The sequence below is a fragment of the Pongo pygmaeus genome, chromosome 22 (genome assembly GCF_028885625.2).
Source record: "Pongo pygmaeus isolate AG05252 chromosome 22, NHGRI_mPonPyg2-v2.0_pri, whole genome shotgun sequence".
Taxonomy (NCBI): Eukaryota; Metazoa; Chordata; class Mammalia; order Primates; family Hominidae; genus Pongo; species Pongo pygmaeus.
Window position 1 is genome coordinate 25,151,912 of NC_072395.2, and position 14,287 is coordinate 25,166,198.

Here is a 14,287-nt window from a genome sequence, read left to right on the forward strand (position 1 = left end):
TTCCAATTGAAACTTGAAACTCTCGAAATGTGGCTGTGTTATGATTCCATGTTGGAGGGAGTTGGGATGTATGTGCTTTGGACAAGCTGGTTCCAGTTACTGCTGCCAGACTTTTGTTTCAGAATGCATCCAGAAGAACTTATCAGGGATTTCAGTACAAACTAAGTATTTCCACACGGAGCAGATAAGAAGACCACAGTTTTTCTCACACATTACCCTTAGGTTTTCACAATTCTGTAAAAGTGTGGGCACATGTACTCAGAAGTCAAGACCATTTTCCCTGACCCTGTGCACGTAGCTTCTGCAGTTACAAAAGAGTTACGTAGGATCTTGGTAGATTTGTTCCTCCATATTTGGACACCAGACATACCAATCACATCAACAGCCCACATTACACCTCAAAAATGGTTCTTTTGAAAAGGGTACCACCAAAGAGCTTTTAAAAGTTAAATCTAATTGGCTTTTTAGTAACCTTACTTGTTAGAATTGATACTCCCTCCTTAAAATTCTCACATTTTTTATTTTTGCCACATCACTTCCTCTGATTCCTCTCCTACTTTTCTCTAGCCACTGCTCATTCTCCTTTACCAACTCTTTTTTTTCTGGGGGCGGGAGGGAATGTTGACATTCCCAGGGTTTTGTCACTGGATGCCTTCTCATTCTACATCTGCATCATGGACAGTTGAGATCGATGACTTTGCCTAAGAATTATAATAACATCATTCTACGTCTGCATCTCCAACCTCAGAGTTGGAGGGAAGGGAAGTTACTCTTCCCTGTTGACCAGCTGTACTTCTCCGTTCAGTGAACACGTCCTACTCCTTTCTCCTGTGCAGTATAAAGGCCAGTACACAACCTGGAAACCTATGAATGATCCAAGATTTCTCTCTCCCCACTAATGTTTTACATTCAATGTTCACTAAATCATATTAACTGTACCTCTTTTCTGCATCTGCTTTATATTTCTACTGCTACCAAATACATATGTTTATATTTCCTAGATCAACATGGCCTCTTCATTGATGGTTTTCAGAGGAAAAAAAGTCCCTACCAACTATTATTGTTTTTTTATAAATAAAAATTTAAGTAAAACAAATGAAGAAGGCATAAGGGCAAGAAAAAGACCAACATTTTAAAATGAGTAAATGGAGTAAATTTACTTTATTTTACCATGGATAGGTGAACACCTTACACTAGATTGATAGTAGTTCAAGTGTCGAACTACAAGGAAACTACAGCTTTAACTACTGCAAAAGCTTCCTTTCTCTAGCTTACCTTCTTGTACTCAGAATACAATATATAATATATATAACATACCAAATATGTATTTTCATCAGCATGGGCATTGGCAGCACTAAATCTCATGTTGCTCAAGGGCCAACTGTAATTACTGATTCATTTACTAACTGCAAAGAATTTATTTTACAAATTAAATAGAAGTTCTAATTATATAAATAGTCTAATTCATTATTATGTGACTATAAAAAACATGCAATGTAATAACTTAAAAATTTGTCTTCTTATTTACACAAAAAGATCATCTAGAATATTAGGAACCATAATTAAATAATAATTTTTTTCAAACAATACTGAGATTATAAACTACCTACAATTAACTTTTTAAATAATTATAAAATCTAGACTACTAAGTATTTTTTAAATGTGTGCAATTTAAACAGTGATTTTTTTTAAACTGCTTTTTTGTAATCAAAACATCTTTATTCTTTTTTATCTATGGCAGTACCATCAAGAGTAATTCACTATCAGAAATCTTACCTGGATTGCTATATATAGAAAGCTCTTCACATTTCTTTCTTCTGTATTCAGAAATTAGTTTGAAAATGCTACGTATAAAAATAAATGAAATTAATATTTTAATACTATTATCAAAAACATTTACCAAATATACTAAATTATTAGAGTCTCTTGAACACTATCAGGATATTAATTATCCTATACACTTCTCTCCTGTAAGCTCTACAAACTTCTTAGTACCTTTCTAATTAAATAATAAAAACAGGTGTAGTACTCATGAAGTGAAGGCAGTACAGCTCTGCAAACTATCTCACATCAGCTTGACATAATGGAAAGTCACCTTCCTGGCTCTTACTGGAAGGTCCTGGCTCTATAGCCAACAGGTATTTGCTCTTAAACAAGTTGCTTCTCTTAGGCACAATGTCTGCTTCTAGATTTTACTATCTTCTTTCACTAGGTTGTTATATAGGTTTAATGAAGCAGCATTTTTAACATTCACAGAGAAATAGTAAAGCAGTAGAATTTGTTCTTGAACTTTATTGCTGAAACTATTTTGAAATCCCAAATCAAACCCAATGTGTATTTTTTCATAGGTTCTAATATTCAAATGCTTCAGTTTAAGAAAAATGTTAAGTCCTAATTTTGCTTATTGTTCTATTATTTGTGGCTTATAATTCAGGGCATCTCAACTATTTCATAATTCATAAATAAATTTATGAATACATTATTTCATTAAAGTAGGTAACACGATTGTACACTATTATTGAGCTCATCAATTCCAAGGGCAGAAAACTAACAGATGTCAAGATCTGGCTTGGGCTACCACTATTACTTCTCTATAGACTCTAACTGAACCAGCAGATGTTTGCTAGAATGATGGTTAATCTCCATCAGTGATGTTATCTCCAACTGACATGGAAGACAAAACCCTACTTTCATCTTTTTTAAGTTCCATGAAGTAGATGAAAGTTGACATTTTCTCATTTCCAAGATACATATGAACAAAATATTTACACAACACCCCATGTGTTACTAATCTCCATTCTCAGTTTATAGATCACCTTACACAAATGTTTTTGTAGTGAAAAATCACAATTCTAATATAAGGGGCCACACATTTTGTTTCGATTCAAACTGTGACTTAGCTAGCCAGCAAACAGTCAAATGACCTTCCCGTGACTGCAAAATATGAAATGCTTCACCATGCTAATTTTCTCCGTATTGTTCCAATTTTAGTACTTGTGCTGCCAAAGCAAGCACAAAGCCTTACTTTTACATATAAATGCCGATAAGTCATGGATGAGGGTTAGCTCTGTGAAATCTAACTAACCACCTTGAGACTTAGATAATTCCGATGAATGGCTTCCTGTAAGGTAGAATCCGAAAATATTTTACAAACTTGAGATAGTGATGCAAGCAGCTTGGGAGATCTTCATTATTATAGAAAACAGATCACTTGAGGGGCCAACCACAAGTTGATGCCTCCTACTCTAAGGAAGGATGGCATAGAAGCTTCCACTACCTGAGAAAAGCTCTTACACTGTTTATTTAAAAAGTCTCAGGGTACAGATCTGGTAGCAATAAAGAAAAAACTGTGATCTCTTTCTACAATATTATTTGAATATCTCTGACAGTTTAGAACTAACCCAACTAATATTTGAAGAGTAAAAAAAGGGATTCAAAAAATAACTCACCATGAAGGTCTAGAAGCCCAGGTTAAAATGTGGGCTTTACATCAGGTTTTGACTGTGGGTGAAAGTGTCAATTTGCTCAGTATATATGTTGATAAAGTTAGAATATCCAGCTAACAGAGCAAGGTTCTGCTGTTTTGGAAACAATGGCTGAGCATATAAGTATGTGCAAGTGAACTAAAAAAAACAGTTGTAACTTTGAAGCCTTTTTATGGATCAACATGAAGATTGAGGGATCTCAAACAGAAAGGGCATCCGGGTGGCAAAGGTTAATCATTACCAGACTGCAAGAGTACTTTCAATGGCAAGAAAGCAGCAACAGAATCAATGAAAACAAAGCAATGATTAGAATGTCCTTTCCCCTTCTCCTTCTGACTTGTAGATACCGATTGTCTTCCTTGGACTTAGGGAACCCCTTAAGTTCTTGAAAAATTCAATGATCAGGCTATAGTAGATGGTCCCCAGTATACAGCACAAGATTTTTTGATAAACTGGACATTTTGAGACCTAAATAACTAATTAGAAAAATCAAAGATGTGAAACTACTTTATCCTATGCATAGGGGTTATACTTGAAATAAAATGTACAACATTGGAATCCCTAAGGAGAAAAGTCCTAAAAGTTTCAATATCAAGAATCCTGCACCTACTGCTACTTATCTAGCCTTTTGCTTGATTTCTGGCTGATGAAGTTGCACAACTCTCGAAAACTTAAAAACTTGAAAATTTGTCACTTGAAAACTACTTAAACCAAACTATGAAATCTCACCTGATATATAAGATGCAATTGTTACAATTATTTTAAACTTCAATTTAGTGTTCACTAGCCTTTTTATGTAAAGACTTACACTATATTCTCAGCCTCAATGGCATAATCTTCTGCAATCTTTCCATATGCATCTTGAGAAAGCACATCAATATTGTGCTGCAGAAGAAGAATGACTATATCTTTTTCTCCAAGAGTAACAGCAAGTATGAGGGCTGATCTAAAATAACAGAGAGGTAATTAAAAACTTTAATGACATTTCAAAAGCTAAGTTTATATACTTTATCAACTTAATATGTTGTCTGTCCACGTAGAATTAACCCAATTACGTGTACTAAGAAACAAGCATCTTGGGTGCTCAAGGGTTTATCTTTGCAAGTTACCACAAAGGTTAAAAGCAAGGAACAAAAAGGAAGCCTCTTGTCCCACTGTGGTATGACATAAAGTTGCTAACTTAAAGTCCTTTGATGGGTAAGAAACTATGCTCAGGCCACCTATCTACAGTAGGCAAATTTAAGTGAAAAATTATTCATTTCTTCCCTAGTCTAATACTATACATTATAATGCAAAATCAGCTAAACGGTCAGATAAGAGATATCTGCGGGCTTACAACAATAATATTAATAGGAATGCTAATAGTAGTAGTCGTAGCTTCAGTTAATGATGCTGATAAGCATGTGTTCGGCATTTAATTAAACACTATATATATATAAATATACATATATGGAGGATAATAATATATCCTTCAAGGTGGTTGTGTATAAGTAACATAAGTAACACCATATATATATAAAATATATATTGTATATTATATATTATCTATAAATATATAATATACATTATAGATTATATATTATCTATAAAATATATATTTATATATTATATATGATGTTACTTACATTATATTCTTACATACATATGTGTGTATATATATATATTATACATACGCACATACTTATATGCTCAGCCATTGTTTCCAAAACATCAGCACCTTGCTCTGTTAGCTGGACATTCTAACATTATATATATATATATAATGCTACTTACACACAACCACCCTTGAAGAATATATTATTACCCTCCTTTTCACAGAAGAAAACATACTTGGTGATAAGCAATGTTACCAAGGTCACACATCTAGCAAGTGGGAAAGCTAGGGATTAAATCCAGTTCTGTGTGAACCTAAAGCTTGTTTTCATGAAAGTAAAGTTTTATCCATTTAAAGCTATCTTTTCTCCCTCTCCCCATATCAATTAAAAACAACATCAAAACACAGTAGAAATGAAAAACTAACATGAAACCCCTTTAGCTAACATAAGATCATACAATCAAAAGCATCACATTATTACATTATAAATAACACCACATCATATTACAAATAACAAACATCTATCAATATACAGAGCTTTCTACATATAGAAGCCTTTTATGTGTATAACGCCTATATAGAGAGACAAATCCTGCTATATACTGTTCTTTATGTTACTCAGTCCAAATAATTGTTTTTCTACCTAAGTGACGATCTATGTTGATATTTCTCACTATATCCCAGTAATTAAAAGTTAGTCTTACTAATGTAATATTTGTGACTTGAGTGACCGCTACCACTCTACAATGATACTCAGGTTTAAAAACAACACAATAAGAACTAAGGTCTGTACCTGCTAAGACAATCAATTGCATTTATATTTGCATTTTTCTTTAATAAAACTTCCACCATTTTCAGTTTTCTTTGACATACAGCAAATAAAAGTGGTTGACGTTCAGTCTGTAAAACAACAGCAACAATTTATAATCACATAATTACATATTTATCAACTGAACTGAAAACCTTATGTAAGATCCTGTGAGCTTAAATATATACAACTGAAAGGACATAAGAGGTAGTCCCTTTCTTTTCACTGCTCGGTGCTTTTCTATGTTCTGCTCCTTCCCCTGGAAACAACCTCCTCTGCCTCACCACAAGAACTCTGGTCATCTCCAAAACTCACTTCAAACGTTTCCCAGTTCCAAGAATCTTTGCTTCTGTCACAGCACTTAGCATGGCATGTTTCAAGGATTTTATTGTTTCCCACCTGAACCAAGAGCTTCTTGAGGGCAGCAGCTGTATTTTTTTCTCTATGTCCTCAAACTCTAAGATACAGTAATAAATGTTTCAGGTATTTTTATAAATGATCTAAATTATTATCTATAGAGCGGTGTTTCTTAAACTATTAATATATTCCAAAGGATATTTACTTTACCAGAAGTTGAACATTATACCCCAAAAGAAAGACTTCATGATCACCCATGTTTGAAAAATGTTACAGAACTGTGCATTATGTGTCTAGTATTTAAGAAATCTTTTAAACTTCACCTAATCCCTATTTGTAAATACTTATTTTGGAGAACGTTAACATTTGAGAAATGAGAGTTTCAGGGATACAGTTGTGACAGTTTACCAGCAAAGGTGGAGGTTTCTTCTGGGTGATACACACTCGCCTCATTCTCTTCTATCGATGGTGTCAGAATCTCAGATGACAACGTCAGGTGCCTGACGTTGTCATCTGAGATTCTGACACCATTGACAGTTCATTTGAAGCCTCTTTTGAATTTGGAGAGCCGGGCTCTGAATTAATAGAGATAGGCTTCAAATGAACTTTCACTGCTTATTATTAAATAGTCCATGGGTTTTCTCTAGTAATATTTTTATCTTAGCTGTCAGAAAGCTCTGTATGAAATGTTATTCTCAATTACAATCTTAGGACCCTGATGCAAATATTTATATAATTATAATCTTAGGACCTTGGTATATAACTCCTTTAAAAATTTATTTGTATTCTAGTTTCCATATTAATTCTTACTTAACTTTTTTTATTTTAGGTAAAATATAAATCACAAATAAAAATACAGTGGCTTATCAATTAAAGCTCTAATAATGACCTATATGAATTATTTATAGCATAATGAAAGCCACTAAATTATTTGCATCGTTTATTTATTTATTTATTTATTTATTTATTTATTTGAGATGGAGTCTCGCTCTGTCGCCCAGGCTGGAGTGCAGTGGTGCCATCTCGGCTCACTGCAACCTCCATCTCCCGGATTCAAGCACGAGCAATTCTCCTGCCTCAGCCTTCCGAGTAGCTGGGACTACAGGCGTGTGCCACCACACCCAGCTAATTTTTTGTATTTGTAGTAGAGAGGGGGTTTCACCATGTTAGCCAGGATGGTCTCAATCTCCTGACCTTGTGATCCATCCGCCTCTGCCTCCCAAAGTGCTAGGATTACAGGCATGAGCCATTGCGCCCGGCCAATTACTTGTATTTTTAGGAGGCAATGCTGAAGAGAAAAATATAGCGTTGTCTGCAATATGCATAACCTATGCAACTATACCATGATTCACCTTAAAAAGCTTACATGCATTCTAATGGGAAGATGATTATTTATGGTATATATAAAGAAAAATAGTTTATAAAACACCACCATCTAAATTCAAAAGTTCAACCCTATTACCAAGGGATTTATATAAAATATAGACTCCATATTTAAATAAATATAAAATGTCTTGAAAACCTTGAAATATTTACTAAAATATATTATAAAACAGGGCTTGTAAAGTCATCCCTACAGAGGCAAGGGAGATGACCTGAGGAAGTGAAGTACCTAGGTATGCACAGTAGCAAAATGGAGACCACATGCCTCATAGAAAGGGACAACCTCTGCACAGCGTCCTAAACATGAGATAGGCTCAAGGGACACCAGATAGGATTCTTGAAGAGAAGCCTGGAATCCAGATCTGTGCACGAGTCTCCCAAACCTTCCATGCTGAGACAATTTACACAGGCAAACTAAACACATCTATGGGACGCATTTAGACTATAGACCTTGTATTTTTATATTTGCCATGGATATGTCTCCAAGCGACTGTATATAAAACAAGTATTTTCATGTAAAATACTTCCTTTCTTTAGTTTCAGATTTTTTTTTCCAAAATAGGCCCAAGAATGCAATAAAAATTGTTACTAAGAGTCATAATACCCACTTTGAGCACTTTTATAACATTCATTCATTCATAATTTATGTTTAATTTTCCCAGAATGTTCACTAAATGTATAATTAGTTCATAGGACTGCTGCAACTAAATTATTAAAATAATATTAAATTATTCTAGTTTCTATATTGTAACCTAATTTTTTTATTTTAGGTAAAATATAAATCAGAAATAAAAATACAATGGCTTATCAATTAAAGCTCTAATAATGACCTATATGCATTCTCTGTATTCTTACTAACTTCATGCTTTTCAGTGTTGAAAACTGCTATCCTGATTATCCCATAGTTCTATGTACTTAACTGACATACTGAGGCAGTCCCTAATAGAGCTTCAGCTTTAAAAAAAGGTGTAGAATGTTTTACTATTGTAATTGAGAGAACCCTGCTTTTAATAATGATGTATTGACCTAATCACCAGAATGATAACAAAGAGACTCAGAGTCCTGAAAGAGTCAGTCTCTACTTATTAAAAGAGTCCACAATAGCAAATTTCTAACGACCCTATGAATGGCAGCGAAAGTGACAGTGGCAAAGAAAAGGTGTTATTCTTACACTGATAGATACCGCAAATAATAGTCCTTTTAACTTCCCACCCACAGAGGTAGATACAGGTAAAAGTCAGGCCAATATTATTGGAAAGGAGAAATTTAAAGGAAGCAGCACCTATCATCCAACTCTTCTAGAGATTTTTTATGTGTTTGAGATATGGGAATTTATATTACACTTATCTATTCAGTGGTTCTTAACCAGCAGCGTATCAGTGTCTCAAGAAATTTATTATTGTTTTGTTGTTGTTGTTAGAGACAGTGTCTTATTCTGTTGCTCTGGCTAGATGCACCACCATGCCCAGCTTCAAGGAAATATTTTAAAACATACAGGTCCAGTAATATTTAATAGTAAATATTACATTTACTATATTAAAATCTTCAGGGGATATCCTAGACTTAGAGATTTGCTTTTAATTTCCCCAGGTTACTGCCATGCACAATTCTAACTGCGAACCAGCACAGTTGATAATCACTTCAGTCTCATCTCTCAGCCACATGGCAAATTCCCTTTATCATTTGGGATTTGGCCGAAAAGAGGAAAGAGCAAAAGATACAGCCATTCACTGAAAATTTCATTTACTTTTCCTGGATAGGGGTAGAGAAGAGACTAGTAAACTCAAAATCCAACTTGATTTTACTGTTTATAAGCTCCTTATCTCCCACCTGCCCATCAAGACATTCTGGACTTGAGAGTAGAGTTTAGATGCTTGTCTAAGTGACTGTTTCTGCCAGAATTGAATAATGTCCATTAATTATGTGTTCTTCTCTCTGCGGAACTGTGTGCCACATCATCACCACTATTCACTGCCAAACTGGTTTCCTCAGAGTCCTCCCAAAGTTGATCCCTAGGCAATTTTACAACTCACAAACTCTTTCCCAAAGTAAGAATAATCATTCCCAAAACAGAAGCGATCCTTGTCTAAACATATAAATTGAAAACAAACAACAAAACACACAAAAACCCTCTCCACAGTATTTTCCCTCATTACCTAATTTCCAAATTAGCTTGTGCACTTCTAATTGCTCTCCTTTTCTTCATTTTTCCCTCTTAAGCCTTTCCACAGAGGAATCACTTTCAAATGAAATCACCTTCACATACAATACTTGTCAACAGCAACAAGATGTACATTTATTGCGAAATTCTTTAATTTTCTCTGAAATTTAAAATAAAGCCAGTTTATAAGGGCCAATTTTACTTTCCTGTGTCACTTCACACTGATTAGAAAAAAAGTAATTTAGTGGAAAAACACTTAACTATTACCTTTCCCAAATTCAGTTGTCATGAATTATAAATTTATTGTAATTCATTTGTTTTTGTAATTATTTACCATAAGTGCATGAAAAAAAAGCTGTACCTTATAATGCTTCTTTAAAAGTTCCAATATTTAAAGTAAAATCTTAGACAGTTAAGGCATTTCAAAATATTTTCATTCAAGGAATGTTTGAGCTTCCAAATATGAAAAATTGACCCTTACATGTGTCAATGTTAAAATAAATGCATTTCAGATAGTTTGAACATAACATTGGTTGACCTATACCTTGCTGCATTCTTCAATATTTGTACCATATAAAAGAAGTTTTTCTATCATGGATGTATCTTCGTTATACACAGCATAGTGTAGAGCAGTCCTTCCAAAGAAATCCATAATATTTGGATTGGCGCCATTTTGCTGCAGAGTAGTTGCACAAGCCTTCTGCCTCAGTTGTACAGCCTGTCAGTATTAGACCGAGAAACATGCAAATACTGAAAAATCAAAATAAACACTCCGTAGGATTTACTAACTAGTTATATAGTGGTATTCCAATGAGATAAATTCATTCTATCCTACGTACTCAAACCAAATCCATCTCATGCTTAAAGAGTCAGCTACTATATACCTTGATCAGAGGTGTCCTGCATTCACAGTCGCAGAGGTTAAGCTCACATCTTGCGGACACCAGCAGAAATACCATTTCCGGTTGGCCAGTGGCACAGGCCAAATGTAGGGCAGTCCTGTGAGAGTGACAGGACTTTTAAAAAACATGTAACTATAAGCATTAATTAGCATGTTATTTCTCTGTCTTCAAAACAAATATGTAATTTTCTTGTGAAGAAAGTACAACATTTGTTAGCGCTTATTACTCACCACATTAATGAAAGAGCAGGCTACTTAATACAAAAAGCTTGGCTTTTGGATTCAGTTTAATTGGGGCTTAAAATTTACTGTAAGCTCTGTCACTTAGCTGTAATTTAGCCTTTCTTTGCTTCAATTTCCTTATCAATAAAATATATGAGAATAGTAGCTATCCCACAGAACACTGCTGTGATGCCTACATAACAATCTATGCACAGCATTTAGAACACTTTCTAACACAAATAACAGCTCAATAATTTTTAGATATTACTACTTACAAAGACATTTTAATTAAGTAAAATGATACAATCATATCTACATTGAGGTATCTATTAAAGATTAGATGTATCACTGTATTTCAGTCATTCTCAGATGCTCATTTTCTCACTATTCTCTTATATAAGCTACTATTCTCTTATATATTAACATCTCCTGACACTGGAATACTGTTTACAATTCATTATTTATTACAATTATAACTGGCAACATTTTAAACATTATCTTATTCGTATATAAAGTAATGTGGCATCACCCAATCCATGATGCCTTACATTAAGTGGGATACAGTACATAGAACAGCCAGTTCTACTCATATGATTGGCACCTAAATAAAGTACTGTGGAAAAAGAAGGCAAAAATAAAAAAAACAAATTTTTAAAACAAAGTAATTCTTACTTCAATTTTCAAAAAAAAGTAATCCAAAGAAAACTCAGGATTCAAATGAATAGGTATGGCTCATTTTTTTCAATACTTACAGAATGTTATGTAAATTAGGTATTTGCAATGATTAATAGTAGTATTTGAGACTGTCATAAGTTTTTGAAATGGCAGTTAAAGGTTATCTTTCACTATTTTCTAACTTCAGAATTGATTAAAAAAAAAAAAAAGGAATAAAAGATCCAATTGGGATTCAGTCCTAATGCTTCCATTTTAAATCTCAACTTGCTCAGGCTGGGCAGGTAAACATGAAGTTGTTAAGGGTGGAAGAGTCCTGAGAGATGGTGGAATGTGTCTGCTACATAATAGGTATTCAGGTTATGCCTGATGAATAACTGGATTGAAAGAATGCATACATACAGTTGGGGAGTTTATTATGAAAAAAATTATAAATTAAAGCAGTGCTTTTGGAATAGTGATAATCACTTATATTTGCTCGTTTTCATTTTCATGAGGACACTGATAAACTAAAATAATTAATTTAAAATTGTTTGCATATATGTAATAAAACTAAAATAAAAACCTATTTATATACTAAAATCTATGCATAATAAAATAATCAAGCACAAATAAAAATATTCCCTCTGCCTCTGAAGAGGCTGAAAGTTCACAGAAGATACCAACAAACAAAAAAATAAAAATAAGGCCAGGCACAGTGGCTCACACCTGTAATCCCAGAACTTTGGGAGGCTGAGGCGGGGGGATCACCTGAGGTCAGGAGTTTGAGACCAGCCTGGCCAACATGGTGAAACCCTGTCTTTACTAAAATATACAAAAATTAGCTGGGCATGGTGGTGCACACCTGTAATCCCAGCTACTCAGGAGGCTGAGGTGGGAGAATCACTTGAACCTGAGAGGCAGACTGCAGTGAGCTGAGATCATGCCACTGCACTCCAGGCTGGGCGACAAGGCGAGACTCCATCTCAAAAATAAACAAACAAACAAAGAAATAAATAATAAAATAAAATAGAAAGTGAGAATTATTTTTTTCTTTGCAAGATTTATATTTCTTCTTTTCCCAAGGATAATTTCATTAATAAAAAACATTTACTAGAAGTTTTAAACATACTGATCATTTATACATCACAGATAAGAAAAAATATCACAATACACCTGCCAGAAAAGAAGAAATGTTATATTTTGTACACATACTTGGCTTATAAACACCACAGACTGTTTGTGTGTATGTATAATCAAACCAACTTTTTTTCAGAGTACATCTTCACACCTCAACATACATCTGTATCTACTGACATCTGCGAAGGTCCCATATTGTCCCATCCTATGGATGCACCGAAATTTATTGATAAATTTATAAAATTTATAAAATCCATTATAAGGGGTTTTCCAAATACATTGCTATTTTAAGCAGTGCCGAGAAAAACAAATTGCATGTATCTCTATTTCCTAGAGATATTTTAGTATAATGGAATTGATGGGTGAAGGGCACATACATTTTTAAAGTGTGATACTTACCAACAAATTGTCTATTTGAAAAGTCATCAGAAATGTCAACTTTAAACAGCAGTATATGTACTGCTACTCTTTACCCTCACAAACTTGTGGACAGAAAACAGTATTTCATTCCTTTTTTAACTTAAATACCTTCTCCTCCCAGGAACACTAAATATTTTTTCCCACGTGCATAGGTTGCTTTAATATCTGAAAAAAAATGCTTTGCTCTATTTTAAATGAGAGTTCTTGTTTATTTGAAGAATTCTCTGTAAAATGAAAATCACTTATCTAATATGTATATACACATATTGTCTTTTGTTAATTTTTTCTTATAAACTGGATTTTTTTTATTTTGCTAAATCGACCTTCAGAATGTGTGCTTGTGATATTTCTAGGAATATAAACACGTAACAATATAAGTAGGCATTTGTGTTTTTTTCTGTTATCTTTCTTATTTTGTGTATTTAAAATTTTTAATCTACATTCCATAACAAACTTATTTCTGTGACATAAAAATCTAGCCAGATTTCTCCAAATAGTTAGCAGGCACTTCATTTATGAGTAATTCATCTTTTCCCACCAATATGAAATGTCACCATTATCCAATTCTATTAGATTGGTGCAAAAGCAATTGCGGTTTTTGCCATTACTTGTAATTGCGGCAAAAACCGCAATTGCTTTTGCACCAACCTAATAAATTCTTACACATATTGGTGTGTTCCTGGATTTTCAAACCTGTTTCATTCACTGATTTGTTGTTTCAGCTGTTAGTAAATAACTTGTGGAAATTAACAGCACATTTTCATATCTAGAAAGGCAAGTTTTTGACTCCATTTCAAAAGTTTTCTTAATGTCATCACAATAGTAAAAGACAGCATGAGTAATTCAAAAATGTTAACACTTTGATAACTTTATTTGGATTATGTAAAATTTATAAACACAGAAAGAGCTCAGAACTTTAGAAAAATGTGTCTTTCTATTCAAGAACATAATCTTCCCACTTCAAAGTTTCCCTCTAAGGTCCCTCAGTGAAAACCACATTGACATAGGTGTCCATTGATATCAAATAAATATTGGATTTTTTTCCAAAGAATTTTTAGTCAGGAAGTTGATATATTATGGAAATGCTTTCTGTCATTATGCCCCTTTCCATAATGTATATAACATTATGCTTTAAAATGTGTACATTAAAAATAACACGCTGTAC

At 33.5% G+C, this 14,287-nt stretch overlaps 1 protein-coding gene across 6 annotated transcripts in view; it reads right to left on the reverse strand.

Annotated features, from left to right (window-relative positions):
* The window catches only part of LOC129022327 (ankyrin repeat domain-containing protein 36A-like), a 34,258-nt gene that overhangs the window by 18,406 nt on the left and 1,565 nt on the right, over positions 1-14,287 (reverse strand). For all 6 annotated transcript variants that reach the window (XR_008496368.2, XR_010125256.1, XR_010125257.1 and 3 more), the window contains exons 2-6: positions 10,673-10,787; positions 10,333-10,506; positions 5,873-5,979; positions 4,294-4,431; positions 1,777-1,844 (exon numbers count right to left, since the gene is read on the reverse strand). Coding sequence is in view for 3 of the 6 variants with exons in the window: in XM_054468445.2 (XP_054324420.1) it covers positions 1,777-1,844; positions 4,294-4,431; positions 5,873-5,979; positions 10,333-10,506; positions 10,673-10,787 (602 nt within the window). In the remaining 3 variants the exon portion in view is untranslated. The remainder of the gene's footprint in view (positions 1-1,776; positions 1,845-4,293; positions 4,432-5,872; positions 5,980-10,332; positions 10,507-10,672; positions 10,788-14,287) is intronic.